The 14356-nt window shown below is 35.8% G+C and overlaps 1 protein-coding gene across 1 annotated transcript in view; it reads left to right on the top strand.

Moving 5' to 3' along the window:
• Positions 1–14356, top strand: part of btv (dynein cytoplasmic heavy chain beethoven) — an 87135-nt gene continuing 72779 nt past the window's right edge. Inside the window, exons 1-11 of the mRNA XM_072299625.1 lie at positions 1–230; positions 1513–1823; positions 4003–4780; positions 5563–5858; positions 7083–7252; positions 8115–8307; positions 9548–9775; positions 11042–11260; positions 11871–12019; positions 12733–12942; positions 13856–14102. Coding sequence (XP_072155726.1) covers positions 140–230; positions 1513–1823; positions 4003–4780; positions 5563–5858; positions 7083–7252; positions 8115–8307; positions 9548–9775; positions 11042–11260; positions 11871–12019; positions 12733–12942; positions 13856–14102 — 2892 coding nt within the window. The 5' untranslated portion in view covers positions 1–139. The remainder of the gene's footprint in view (positions 231–1512; positions 1824–4002; positions 4781–5562; positions 5859–7082; positions 7253–8114; positions 8308–9547; positions 9776–11041; positions 11261–11870; positions 12020–12732; positions 12943–13855; positions 14103–14356) is intronic.

The raw sequence follows: 14356 nt of genomic DNA, 5'->3' as shown, positions 1-14356 counted from the left end.
CACGAGGTCCGAATTTTCAAAACAAACAAATGGAAATGTCGCACAAGGCGAGTCCTCGCTCCGCGGACTTTATTAATTTGCTCTTTTCAAGCATAAGCTCCCCAACCATTATTTAGACGTTAGCAGTAGCTGTATATGTATGGATAATTTATTTCTACTATTCCCTTTCAAAACATCATCTAGCATGAATACTCGTGATCCTCGGAAATCTTTCTTACGAAGCAATTGCGGTAAGCATACTTCTTGTGTAACGTGTACTAAAAGGGGGCTCCGAAATTTATTATCAGACAGACTGAGGGATCACACCCTCATAGACCCACGAGTCCTGTCAGACATTGACAAGCCCAATTCAGGTGGTTCAACTTTTTATCCAACAAAAACGGACGACAAGTTGAAAGTTGAACTAAAAAAGTTTGATTCAGCTTCTGTCGCTGTGTGATATTGTCCTAATACCCAACATCGGCATTCGGGTATTTCCGTTAACTTCTGGTTCATGAAGATATAGGTTCAGCTAATGTTGGTTGGAAGCTTTTGCTACAACTTTCCATCTTATTGAATGGAAAATTGAAGGTGATGTCAGATTTAAACTAGCACCCATTCAACTTTTCATCTGATTGTTGAGTTCTCATTTCAGTATCACACAATCTTTTTATCCAACGATATATTGGAAAAAAATGTAAACAAATAGTTTGTCCCTGTGATTGAGGCTTCAGTTGGAAAAATATGGTTCATTGACAGAGCAGCAAGCTGAACGGTCATTGAAACTATGTTCGGGCAACTAATCAAGAAGAAGACAAAGCCTCATCGTTATACTGCATTTCATTATCTTGTTATGCTGTTGGAAAATGTTGGTAATTTGATCTACCAACAACACGGCAGAATGTACATATCTGCTGGAGCATAGCCAATTCGTTGGAAAATGAAAGAGAACCTAATTATTCTCATTACCAGACTAGCACAAAGTCTCCTATGAAATGTACTAAAACAAGGATTAATTAAGATATTGGATAACCTTTGAGCACTGTCTCTTAGAATATTAATTAAATTATTTCATTCTACAGAGAACTCCCTTAAATAGGGCGACAATTTATTTATTTATTTATTTTATTATTACAAAACAAAATTACAACATAATAATCATTTTAAACTGGCAAGACCCTCCTGCAAGCAATGCTGCTTGTGTGGAGGGCTGCATATAGAGAATAACAACACAGAGGAACCGGCAAAATATTTAACATTAGGTAGCCCTGCCTGGTAGGTAAACTAAACAGACTATAATAAGAGATAAGAGTAATAGTACAATAAACGAAAAAATAAACGAACAAAAAATTATTGTTGCAGCGATTAAAATTTGTAACTACCTCCCTCAGTTGTTCTGACTAAAAATAGACTAGCAATCAGATCATGCCAATTGATAACAAGAAAATTGAGTAGTTGTCATTGGAACAGGTAATTTCTTGAAATTCCAGTATTTGACTTATAATGCCAATAAATGCCCTTCTCCTTTTTCAGAAAGTTTTTTTTCATCTTGTATCGCTGCTGATCTTGCTGATTTTGAAAATGCACCAGAAGTGGATACATTTTTGAATGATGTAAACTGTCAACTTCTATCAGTGACTCCGTGTGAAGAAACTCTCAAACTAAGTTTGCGCATTCCTCATTGTGAGGGTGATGACAGTATTTTGGTATTTTTTAAAAAGCAACCTACTCCTGTGACTGAAACTAACCTTCATCAAATCATCCTCATGACCACAATTGTGAAATCTCCTCTTATTGGACTTCATCATACCCTACAGCATGTATTTGCTCCTGCATTACTGGAGGTAGGTTACATAGTTTTAAAGAACAAAATAGTTTCCAGTGGATTGCATTTTGCAAAAAGGAACCAATAGCATTCCGATGTCGCTAAGATTGTACAAATGATTTTACCTTGCAAATATAAACACTGATCACCTAAACAAATTTTATTTTTACTCCCAATAAACTATAAATTCAAGACGAGAGTTACCTTGGTCACTTTAATTTTGTGCACAATTCCAGTAACTATATTGCAAAGATTGTAAGTTGCACAATCCTAGCAACATTGGAATGTCCTTGGTTCCTTTTTGCAAAATGCAATCCAAGTATCCTTCCCTCTTTTGTATTGCTCACCAAATAGGGTACCTAGAAATTAATTATTAGGTAATATAAACTGACTTTAAAGAATTCACATTAGTTTTAAATACCACATTAAAAGTTACGAGAGATCCAAGTGCCTTGATAAACCACATACTCTAATATTTTTAAGGATTTTAATGTACCTCAAGTACAAGAAATCTTTATCAACCAATCAACAGAGTTTTGAAAGAATTCAATCTCAAAATATCAATTTTTAAGGAAACCGTGTATCACCATTGCAATGTTTCAAAGTTTCTGCTCACTACTCTATTTTTCAGAGAGACACAAGCCAACTTTATAGTTTGAACTTTATACCAAATATTCTGCTTACAGATAAATAAAGTCAAGGAAGTTTTCAAGAAATAGCGTTGAATAGTTTTCTAAGGAAAAAAATAACATATGCGACAGATAGTTTGCAAAGTTGCAAACAGGGACATGTGGTTTACTACACCACACTTTAACCATTGATATCACCTTGTACAGTTCTTTCAACGATCACCACCATGAGTTGTTCAACCGGAAGCTAATGACTAAACTAATTTTGCATGTGAAACTAAAGGACTACGTGCAAAACGGGCCATTTGGGGCTCGGGGCGGATACATTTGAGACTTGCCCTATTCATTCACCTAACAATGCCCCATCTTTTCCCAAAGTTTCAAGCCCCACAAAAATTTTGGGGAGACGCGGCGGGGGGTCAAAGTTAAAAACCGGCAAAATTTTCGCGAATTTATTACTCGAAAACCAAGAACTTTTGGAAAATGCGGTTTAAACGAGCGTATTCAGCGTGGCGAGAGCTTTCAGAAAATGTATAACATCATAGAGTTTTGTCAACATCAGCTCGAGTTATCGCCTCCGAAGCGCCGGAACGCTCAAAAAAGACCCCTTATTTTTTCACGTTTGGGCCGATTTAAAAAAAAGCCATTTTTTTATTTTGATGAAAAACTAATATGTTGTTCCTGACTCTCTGTAGACCCTCTAGCTCTTTACCGCATGCTGGGGAAATGTTTTGGTCGCGAGTTATAAGAGCGGACAGGAGCGAAGGTCGGGAAAATCGGCTATTTTAAACTGCGCGCGCGGCGCTGATCGGAAGAAAAACGTCGCCGCGCGCAGTTTAAAATAGCCGATTTTCCCGACCTTCGCTCCTGTCCGCTCTTATAACTCGCGACCAAAACATTTCCCCAGCATGCGGTAAAGAGCTAGAGGGTCTACAGAGAGTCAGGAACAACATATTAGTTTTTCATCAAAATAAAAAAATGGCTTTTTTTTAAATCGGCCCAAACGTGAAAAAATAAGGGGTCTTTTTTGAGCGTTCCGGCGCTTCGGAGGCGATAACTCGAGCTGATGTTGACAAAACTCTATGATGTTATACATTTTCTGAAAGCTCTCGTCACGCTGAATACGCTCGTTTAAACCGCATTTTCCAAAAGTTCTTGGTTTTCGAGTAATAAATTCGCGAAAATTTTGCCGGTTTTTAACTTTGACCCCCCGCCGCGTCTCCCCAAAATTTTTGTGGGGCTTGAAACTTTGGGAAAAGATGGGGCATTGTTAGGTGAATGAATAGGGCAAGTCTCAAATGTATCCGCCCCGAGCCCCAAATGGCCCGTTTTGCACGTAGTCCTTTATTGAATTCATGCATTAACGCCTCTCTTTGTCCTCATTGTGAGTTTTGCATTGTGATAAAAGTATAATGCAATTAAAAAACATCTCTATCATGATTCAGCACAAATTTTTTGATGCACACTCAAAAGATCTGGCTGATCATCATGCTGGTGTAACACCAAGACCACTTTATAATCATCATTACCTGTTGGTGGCAATTTGAATTTTTTATCCCTTTTTTTCAGGATGAAAAATGGAATAATGAAGTTGATCCTTTACTTCAAACACAAATTAATAATCTCGGGAACACTATCAAACATTTAGTGCTTGGTCATTGCACCTCAAATGACCCAGAGTCAGTTTCAGATATTTTAACTGTTGAAGATGAAGTGTCATTCTGGTTTGCCTTGAAGCAGTCTGGCCAATCTCAAATTCCTGCAAAGAAGATTGATGCTATCATTCCAGCCTTGGATTCACTAAAGCAAGCCTTGAAAAATTTATCTCTATCTTCATTATTTGATGTTGAAGACCTTTACGAAACAATCCAAAATTCCTTGGATGATCTTTGGAAAGTGAAGTATCCAGCATCAAGAATGAAACACCTCTTTGATGTGGTCGGCAACACATTGTGCACTCTCATCATGAAACATCTTACTGGTGTTGACCTATGGAGTAGCCTCGTGGACGTTACAGATATACTGTCAGTTTGCATCGACGTTTGTGAAAAGTTTATTGCCGTTTGCGAGCAACTAACTATGACTTTCTGGCCGCACTACACTGAGCAGGAGTGGTCTTTCGGAAGATATATTCCTTCTTATGTTGATGGGTTTTGCGGAAGGTTACAGGAGATTTTCACATTACGAACAGTTCACTGGCAGCTGAGTCGACTTCTCTCCGCTCAGGAAAGGAGTCAGTTTGTTCAAGGGTTGAGTTTCACACCCTTTACAGGCTTAAATGCGCTTCTGTGGAGTCCGTACTCTCAAGCGTGGAACATGGCAGTCAATGAACATGAGAAAAATTTAGGTAAGGATTATGAAATCGAAGATTGATTAGAAAACTCATGTGATATTGTCATATTTTTATTTTGGTCCTATAATTGCATGAGAGTCATATTAAACTGCCATTTTTTTGTTTCATCACTCGATTTTTGATCAAAATTCTTGGTTATTCAAGTGTATTAGATTGCAATATTTTTCAGTCTAACAAAAGATTGTTATTATTTTTTTACCATTTTTTGAAATTATTACCTCTAATCAGCATTGCCAGCGTCCACGCCAATTAAGTTTACGCACTTCTAGACTACGACAGAAGATCATCTGACATTACTTATACATGTAAAGTAAATAGAAGAATCAATATGGCGTATCTTTTCTCGCAGTCTAAAAGTACAAAAAGTTAGTTGGTGTGAACTCCACAATGGTAGAATGTTTTCCTTACAAGCTTTTTTTTAATGGTGATATAGATTTTTTATTAACTCTGTGGTCATACTTTTTTTTGCAAAAAATGGTCATGTAAGGTCAAATGACATAAGGCCATATTTTTGTTTTTGAATTCCTGTAAACACCTTCATGAATGCAAGTTGAAGTTTTGTATCTAGTCAAGTTAAGCAAAAGGGGATACACTTTCGAAGTAGAGAAGGGATCTTCCCCCTAAAAGTGGTCACAGATTTGGATATGTTTAGAAAAGTGCCATAAAAAATCACAGGAAAAATCCAAAAGACACTTTATTTCTCGCCGGATTGATTCACGTAATTTAATTTCTATAATTACTGATGGAGCTGAATTCATGTAACTAATTTTTTCCAGGTCCTGTTAAAGAGTGCGTTGCCCACAAACTGAAAGAACAGTTGCACAGTCTCAATGTCCCAATTCTACAATACTTGCAGGAGTTCAAGCGCTATGAGGTGCTGATCCAATGTGACCTGATTGCTGATACTCTACGCTCAGAAAGAGAGAATCTGCTGGAAATCTTAAAAAGATATATCAATGAGGTAATGAGTTTAAACTTCGATGCAGAAAGCACAAAAAGCATGGCAATGAAAGACGTTGATATGCCGCCCTTGATCGCCAGTATTTATTGGACGAGACAGCAAGAAGAAAAGGTAATCCATCACTCTTTAGTTTATGACTTACCACTTTCTAATGTATTTTGAAAAATTAATTCTTTTTTTGTGAAGCTTTGTTGATCCGTGCATACACTTAAAAGCTGTGTTTATGCCATGGTTCAGTCAGCCTGTGTACAAGCTCGTGGACAATATCAAAGATTTTGCTCGAAAACGGGCCTGTGCAGAGATAATTGGAAAAACTGTTTTGATGGAATAAAATCTCAGCTTTTTCTATTTTGACTTTCTCCGGTATCTTGTGTCCATCCATTAGTTTTTAGCTTGATGAGTCTACGCACTCATTATTTAGGAAGATCTATCATCTTCATTTTTAGCTTGACGCCGAAGACTAGAATATTTTCGAGTCGGGAATGATCTGATTCACTCTAATATATCTTCTCCAGCTATTCTCATAAGCTTGTCCATCCTAAAGTGCTACTACTGTTTAAAACCCTGATTTTTCGTGATGCTCTCCAAGACTATGCCTATTCTCAGGAGTCCTGCTCTTATTATTGTTTTAGTAGCTTTTGCGTATGCCTTTGAATGATAAAAGAAGGCTATTCAGCAAAAACAAAATGAACATGTTTGAGAAAGAAAATCTTCTCAGAAATTTCTATGATGAATTCTTGGATTTTGCGCATTGATGGGAGCCCTATCACTCATACTGTTGTGCCAAACAAATTCTTCAGTAGTTCAGACAGGTCTAGGTTTAAAGCGATACCATAAAAAAAAATTAAAAAACAACTAGGAAGAAATGATAAATTTGAGGAACTATCCTGATTCCATTTTCCTCAGCATCTGTTCTGCAAAATGTACATCCACACAAGGAATAAGGAAAAAAAGTGTCAAAATTAGCTTATTTTCCTTTGTCCTCCTAGGCACAGTTGGGAGCTAGCTGGTGGATGCAGGCCCTAATCGACAATCCATTCCATTTTAAATAAAACGATAAGACATTTTTATTTCGGAGTATTTATGTTTTAATCAAATTTCTAATATAAGGGCTAGAATTAGGTAATCTTAGGTTTTAGACTAAAGTCCTACTAATTAATATAGAATTTCATACATACCAATCCTCTCTTTGTTTGATAAAATTTGTGGTACAAATTTCTTGTGTATAATCAAAAAAAAAAAAAAAAATCCAATTGCTTTAAGTGTGAATCTTCTGAAGTCTATTTTACATGAAAGTGCAATTTCTTTTTATGAGGAAGATTTTTTTTGTTTTAGGTGATCAGTATCGAATCAACTAGTCATCTTTTACTGAATGATTTACAAGGTTTCAAGGAACTTGAAGAAACTCTTGAGGCCCTCAAAAAGTTGTTAAAAGACTTTCAAACAGAAAAGTTTAATGCCTGGTCAAGGGATACTGTCTCAGAACTTGCAAATAGGAACATTGGGTGAGTAAATTTTATTGATATTCAATGCAAGATTCCCATGCAACTTATTGCGCTGGCCAAATTGCAAAAGTACGTATCTCCATTGCTATGTTTCAAAGATTCTGCCTCAATTTTGTTTGTTTGAAGAGAAACAAACCAACTTTATGTGTTGAAAATACAGAATTTTTTGCACACAGAGAGGAAAACCCAAGCAAGTTTTCAAGAAATACCCTTGACTAGTTTTCCAAAAAAAAAAAAAGAAAAAAAAAATTAAGTATGACTGGAAGTCTGCATCATTAAGTACTGTTGATATTACCACTGAAAGCAAGATGCTTTCATGATCAATTTTCAATCGTTTCACATGTCTACTTAAATTTGTGATTTTTCAAAACATGTGGACTCTATGCAAAATTTGCATGAGGCTTTGCCAATAGATGTACCAAATACAAGTAGTTTTGCAATAAAGAATCAAGTATGTAATCTCAATATTGAGACTGTCTGACATCCATTTTGCTTTTATAAAACTAAGAGCATGCAGAGAAATTCAGAATAGTAACAATATTCTCTTTAATCAGTTTGCTACTGGCTTAATCATTTTACAAAAGTATTGGGAGAAAAAGTAATCGGAAATTTTTGGAACTCTCCACTTTTTGCTGAGGGAAAACTTTCATTTTTTAAACAGTTTCATTGAAGCTGCAAGATGCGTATTATCTTGTCTCTAAAATTGCACCAATTATAATATGCTTGCTTTGGCATCGGATATGATACAAATGTGGATGGCAGTGATTATCTCATCACAATTTTGATGTTTTAAACACTCAAGTTATAAAATTTTCACTTGCTCATTCTGTATAATAATACCTTCTCTGAATTGAACTTTCAGTCTAAGCACAAATGAACCCGTCGTACACTTTGAACAAAATAAGCTCATGAAAGTGAGCTACAGCCCTGAATTGATCAGGTTCATTCGAGAAGTGCAACAACTTCGAGTTCTTGGTTATCATATTCCTGATAAAATTCAAGAAGCGGCAGATCTTGGCAAAAAATTTAAATCTCAAGCAATGACATTAGAGCAAGTATGTAACGAAACTGATGGCTGCACTTTTTTTGGCACTCCAAAATTTTCACATTCCAGCTGAGATAAGCTGAGTGTGCATTTTTTATTTTTGATGAAATCAACCCTACTAAGTGGGATAATTACATTGATTCAAATCTTCTTTTGCTCATCACTGTGCACCAAAAATTATGAGTCCCAAGTGATTCCACTTCCAATTTTAATTTAATGATGCTTGTACAATTAATTTTGAATCATCAGTAATTGTAAATACATTGCCAACATTCTCAGGTTTGTACATTTAGTCTCCATGGCACAAATGGTATATGCATTTTTTTTTAGAATTTGTTTGTTTGTTATGTGTATTGCACTTTAAAGGATGAACTTTTTCAAATGACTTAAATAGACTCCAGTAAGACCTCAAATTATCGGATCGCGATTTAACGGATCGATCCTTTGGTCCTTTCGGCGGAACCCACTAGCATGATTTAATGGATTCCCCGATTCAACCGATTTGGCCTCAGGTCCGATGAAATCCAATAAATCGAGGCCATACTGTAGTTCCACTCAGGTTACCAAATGAGCCCTTTCTTACGAACTCTCTTTAAAAGCCGAAAGACCGAGTTACCTGATTTACAGTTACTTTCTGCTTGTTGATTACTATCTTTGTGTATCCTCTTGGTACAAGAAAATATTATTTTGAATTTTAACCTCCAACAGAGTTTTTTAATCTTAAAGATAAATATTTCCTATGCGGTGGTAAGGAATTGCATTTTGGCGTCACCAAAGAACACTGCCTTGAATAAAATACTGAGTTCAAAATAATTTAGTTCCCACTGCATAGAGCTTTTTCTAGGTCCTTTGTTCAAAAAGGTAAGATACTATTGATGAATACATTCTTTTTAACATCTAATGAAATACCAGTTCCTTTTCTCTCGGAGCAGATAATAGACCCATTTAAGGTCTGGACTGATTTAAAGAGAGTTGAAAGATTCAAAATTTATCAAAGAGTGTATTTTTAGATCTTGTTTGGGTTAGGAGATATAACACCAAGGATGAGTTATCTTATAAACCTATAAAAGGCGGGTGCATTTTTTCTTTGGGCAAGTTCTCTCAGTTTAAAGGAAGGGTATTTAATATCAAACTTCATTGAACCAGAAGTGATGGTTTTGCACAATCCAACCCTAATGCAAGGCTTCAACTCATTTACATAGGATCAAACTACTTCGTGGACCCACTAGAATTTATTCTTTACTTTGCAGTGTGCAACATTCCACAACACAATTGGTGATCGCATGATTCCGTCTCAAAGGCCCATGATGCTCACCGCTGCAGTGGAATTGGCTAGACTAGTTCAGAGTCAGAATAATGTTACATGGTCAGATATCACATCTGTTGATTCGTACATTGCAAAACTCCAGGCAGCAGTTCAGACCCTAGCATTGCAGAATGATACTCTTGTGTCTCATCATCAAAAGTTAACTGAAAAGGCAAGGAAATTTGTTTTAATAATTTTTATCTTCCTTTTTATTTGACTTGGTAAACTAAGGGTTTTCAAGAAATCTCCTAGCAATAGGAAATCACGGTACGGCATGAACTTTCCCTTGCCCTCCTAAGAGTATCTGAAAAGTTTTCATACAAATTTTTTGTAATGTCTGCTAAGAAAATTAAAGGAGGAACACATATTTTGAAGTATGGTAATGGAAATACATGCTTTCATAGCCTCTTGATCAATATTTTTTATCCAAAGGTGTGGTAAAAGTTTTCTCTCCTAAGTCACCTGAGATTCTAAAATTTCTTTTCCTATCTTGCTCTCATTTTCAGCAAATTTGACAAGAACATATGCGCTGACTAATAATTAACTGAGGTTTCAGCGCCTTCAAACTACGCAGAAAGTCAACAAGCAGCTCTAAGATAGATCTAATAGATTAATACAAGGAGGACCCAGAGAAAACTGGACAACCTGTGCGTGGTCAAGTTAAACTAAGAAAAGTTAACTTTTTCCTCTATCCGCCCGTCAATCAAAGGAGATCCCTCTTGAACCAACAAAATTTAATGCGATTTTAATTTCTCTCTAATTCGATGTTCCTTTAGCAACTGTCATAATAAGCTGTCCAAATAGCACTCCATGTGCTGGTTACTTTAATACTCTTCTTTGCATGGAGATATGACACCATTGCCATGTCTGTAAAGCGGAATTCCTAAATCATACATTAACTGTTGTATTACTTCTGCAAGAGAGAGGTCTCCTTGATCATTATCTGTCATTGCTGCAACATCTCTACTTCGCCATGCTAAGGACGCTGCATAAACCCTCAGGCGTTGCCAAGTTTCTTTTTGTAGAATAGGAATTTATTTGGAAAGTTGTAAATCTTTTTCTTTCAGTATTTCTGACACTTTTTTTGGCAATTTAATCTAAATATCTGGAATTTTCATGGGAAAATCTGCACAACTTTCATCCAAAGTAAATTTTTTATCAGGGTCAATTCGGCAACATTCGACTGATAATATGGCGGTTTTTTTCAGCATGACAGTACTAGAATACATGCACAAAGCTGTAAAAGTCACTATCTAGTCTCAGTTTTCTCAAGATCATCATATGTAAGTTCTGGTGTAAAAGCTGCGCAAGCCTGAATAGTTGTAAAGTATGTCATATGAAATGAAGAATAAAATTCAAGTGGCCCTGAATTCTGACTTTTAAAATTGAGAACCTAATTTTGTGCGATCGCCATCAAACATTGTCATTTCGTCTTCAGGTAATTTTTTTAATGGATACTGACCTAATTCGCGAATTGCCGAAGTGGAGAGAAACTGTGTCAGAAATGCGGAACATCATCAAAGAAGTTGAAGCCATATTTATAAATACATCTTCTTGGAAATCTCATTGGAATCATCAACTTTACAAAGCCTTGGAGCTTCAGTATCGAGTAGGCTTGGAGCATCTGAATCACCACTTGCCGGAAATGAAAATAGAGGTTTGAATCGTCTTCATTCAAGTTCACTCAGTATTATGATCTTTTTTCCATAAGACTACATAAATATTTCCCTTTAAAGGAAAAGTATCTGGAAAGAAATGGCATAATTAGGTATGTAATACTTTTTCAAAAATGCAATGAGGCAAAGTAGGTTTATTTATTTTCCCAGGTCAGACAGTCGATTTTGAGGTGTTTTTTTTCTTTGCAACAGGTATCTTTCACATTCTTATTTATTTATTGTGAGTACAATTAAAGGAAGATATACTTATACCCCTTTCTTGATGTTTTCAAGAATGGAGTGTGGACAAAACGGATCCAATTTGTTCTTGGAAAACACCTTTTAGATTTGACACAAGTAGTCATCAACTTAAGACAGTTTAAGTTATTGCCAGGTAATTTTTTGCCGTTAAGTTTTTCTATGTGTCTCTCGGTACACCAGGAAAACTCGAAACGTAGGAACTTTTAGAAGAAAAGGGTCAGAAATCGGCTACTTCCCAGAAAGTGATTTTTATGTTTAGTAACTTTTTTACAATTGTCAAATTTGCCGTGAAATATTATTCGTAAGTTAATTCGCAATTTGTTAGTAGTTTATGATAATTAATTCTTACAGGTAGTGTTTCGTCAACAGAAACTTCAGTTCAACCCCTCAGTTGAAGAAATTCGTGCAAAGTATTACTCTCAGTTGAAGAAATTTTTAGCCATTCCTCTCAATTTCAGAGGGGTCTCTGATACAGGCCTTTTCCAAATTATGGTAGAGAGGTAAAGTATGATTACATATCTGTTTCACAGTATCCTTCTTTTTTGGATCTTCTGCACACACTCGTCAACATTCTGTTCATTATTTAAAATAAAGAATCATTTAAACTACATTTTGCAAACAGGAACTGCAGTTTTTGGCTCATCCGTAGAAACACTTATGTGCATAGGAAAACTATAATACTACATACGTTTTTTATAAACTAGGCCAAGAATCCTAGTTCCTGATTGAAAAATTTAGTCCATTACTCAATGAGTGGGTAAAACTCACAAAATCAACCTAACTGCATTTCATGTTGCCAAATTTTCTCTCCTGTTTTTAAAAATGAAAATTAAACAAATCAATGCTTTAACACTCGGTGAATTTCCCCAAGGTTATGAAGAATATACTCACAAAATATCAATTTGCAGTGTTGTTAAGTCATCCATTTTGTAAAATAAAACATCAGAGAAAAATAGGCAACGTCTAGTGCAGTCAGGCTGATTTCAGTCAAATCCGTCCTAATGGTCTTTTCCAAATATTTTGCCCACATAAACGTTTTCCAAATGTTTATTTTTTACATTACTGTACCGGAGCTCTTACAATGAAAAAACTATGCATTAGATAGACTTTAGAGATGACTTAAATAGATTAAGATCGACATAAAGATATTGAGGGTGGTCGTACTTTTCTTGATTTTACAGAAACTGAATCCTTTAATTCTTTTGTTCTGCAGAAATGCTCCAAGGTTCCTTCAAGCATTTGATACTGCTGAAACCCTGTTCACCAAACTTTTCGGGGTTCTGGATGACTGGTTGGAACATGTTGCTTTGGGCTCCGTGGATTTAGAGCAGCTGGTTGCGCAAAGCCTTCATGTTGCTGAAGACTGGGACAATAATTTTAAGAGCTCAAAAGCTTGGGGTCAAGAGATGTCTCATCTCATCAGGTAAGTCAGTTTAATATCGAATCGGTGACAGTTGAATTCCAAATCAGCATCTAGTATGAAAAAATAGTGTATTTGCGTCGGAAAAAACACCAAAATAATCTCTCTATGGAAAGTGTTTCATGACTTTCATGAGTCCACAAGAAGGAAGGAAGTAGGGACCACACGGCTAAGAACTGCATTGTAAGCAGATAAAAAATAAAGCAACCATTCATGCTCCAAAATCAAGTGCTATGAGTGTCTTTTATTTTTCCCCAAAAAGGTTAAAGTTTCAGTGTATTTTCCGAAGAAAATGCACTATTTTTCTTTCTCTTGCAGGTTTCTCAATATTGTTTCTGTTCATTATTTGTGGTGAATGGGCAGATAAGTCGGTAAGGTCTCTTATTTCCTAATTCAAAGAGGATCAATTATTTATGAGATTTAGTGACTTCTAAAATCCTTCAAGGCATCACTTTTTCAAACCCCTGGAAACTTTTTACCCTCTGAATATTCCTCCGTATATTATTTTATACTGAGGAACAGGATTTTGAAAATCCATCTTTGATTCCTTTTATTTTTACGAAAAATATTTTCAAAGCAATTCTGTCTAAGTACCAAGAAGTCGGTCTTCAGTTGAGATTTTTGCTTCTTGGTTCCAAGCTTAACCACTTAGATGCTAAAGCGACCCTAAATCAGAAGGGAATTTTTGTGTTTTGTTGAATACCTCTTTTTTGCTTTGGAAATGGAGATGCGATAAGTCTACTGATGAGGCTTTCGTTCCTCTTCTCTAATATATCAATCCTATTTTTTATTTCCTGTTAGCATAGTTTAGAATGCATTATAACATCCATAAGTAACAGCTAAAGCAGTGGAATTCCATGTTCTATTCTGTTCTATTCCACTTCACTTGTAACCTACTTTACTATTTTTATTTCAGTTGCGACAAGAAATTTGAGTGCTTTACAGTAAGTTGTGCACCTGTTTTATCAGAAATAGAATTGCACAATCGCCGGTTTTGGGATGTTTTAACAGTGTCACTTCAATCTTCCATTCTTCGAGACGTTGCCCTGGTTGAAAGTTTCATCTCAGAGTCTCGCCTCCTTTTAGAAAAGCAGCCTCAATCTTTACTTGAAATAGGAGACGCCAATGCCTCCTATGTGAAAATTATGAACTCATCCAAGGAGGTAAGAATATTATTTTGTCCTCTAATAATTCTATTTATTCTAGTAATTCTAGAATAAGAAGAGATATATCTTTCAGTCACTTATTACAGAGCTCTTGTTTTTTTTTTTTTGAGTCCACGCCAAAAAATGTACGCAATTTTTGAACTGCAACAAAAGATTGTCTAATGTCAGTTTAGCGTTGACAGTAAATCTGTGATCCGTGCAAGAAACTCAAGTTTGAAACTTTGGTCATTACAACTCATTTTGATAGTAGG

Source organism: Bemisia tabaci, chromosome 4, assembly GCF_918797505.1.
Source record: "Bemisia tabaci chromosome 4, PGI_BMITA_v3".
Taxonomy (NCBI): Eukaryota; Metazoa; Arthropoda; class Insecta; order Hemiptera; family Aleyrodidae; genus Bemisia; species Bemisia tabaci.
The sequence above is the reverse complement of the archived record's forward strand: the minus strand, read 5'-3'. Positions and strand labels throughout refer to the sequence as shown.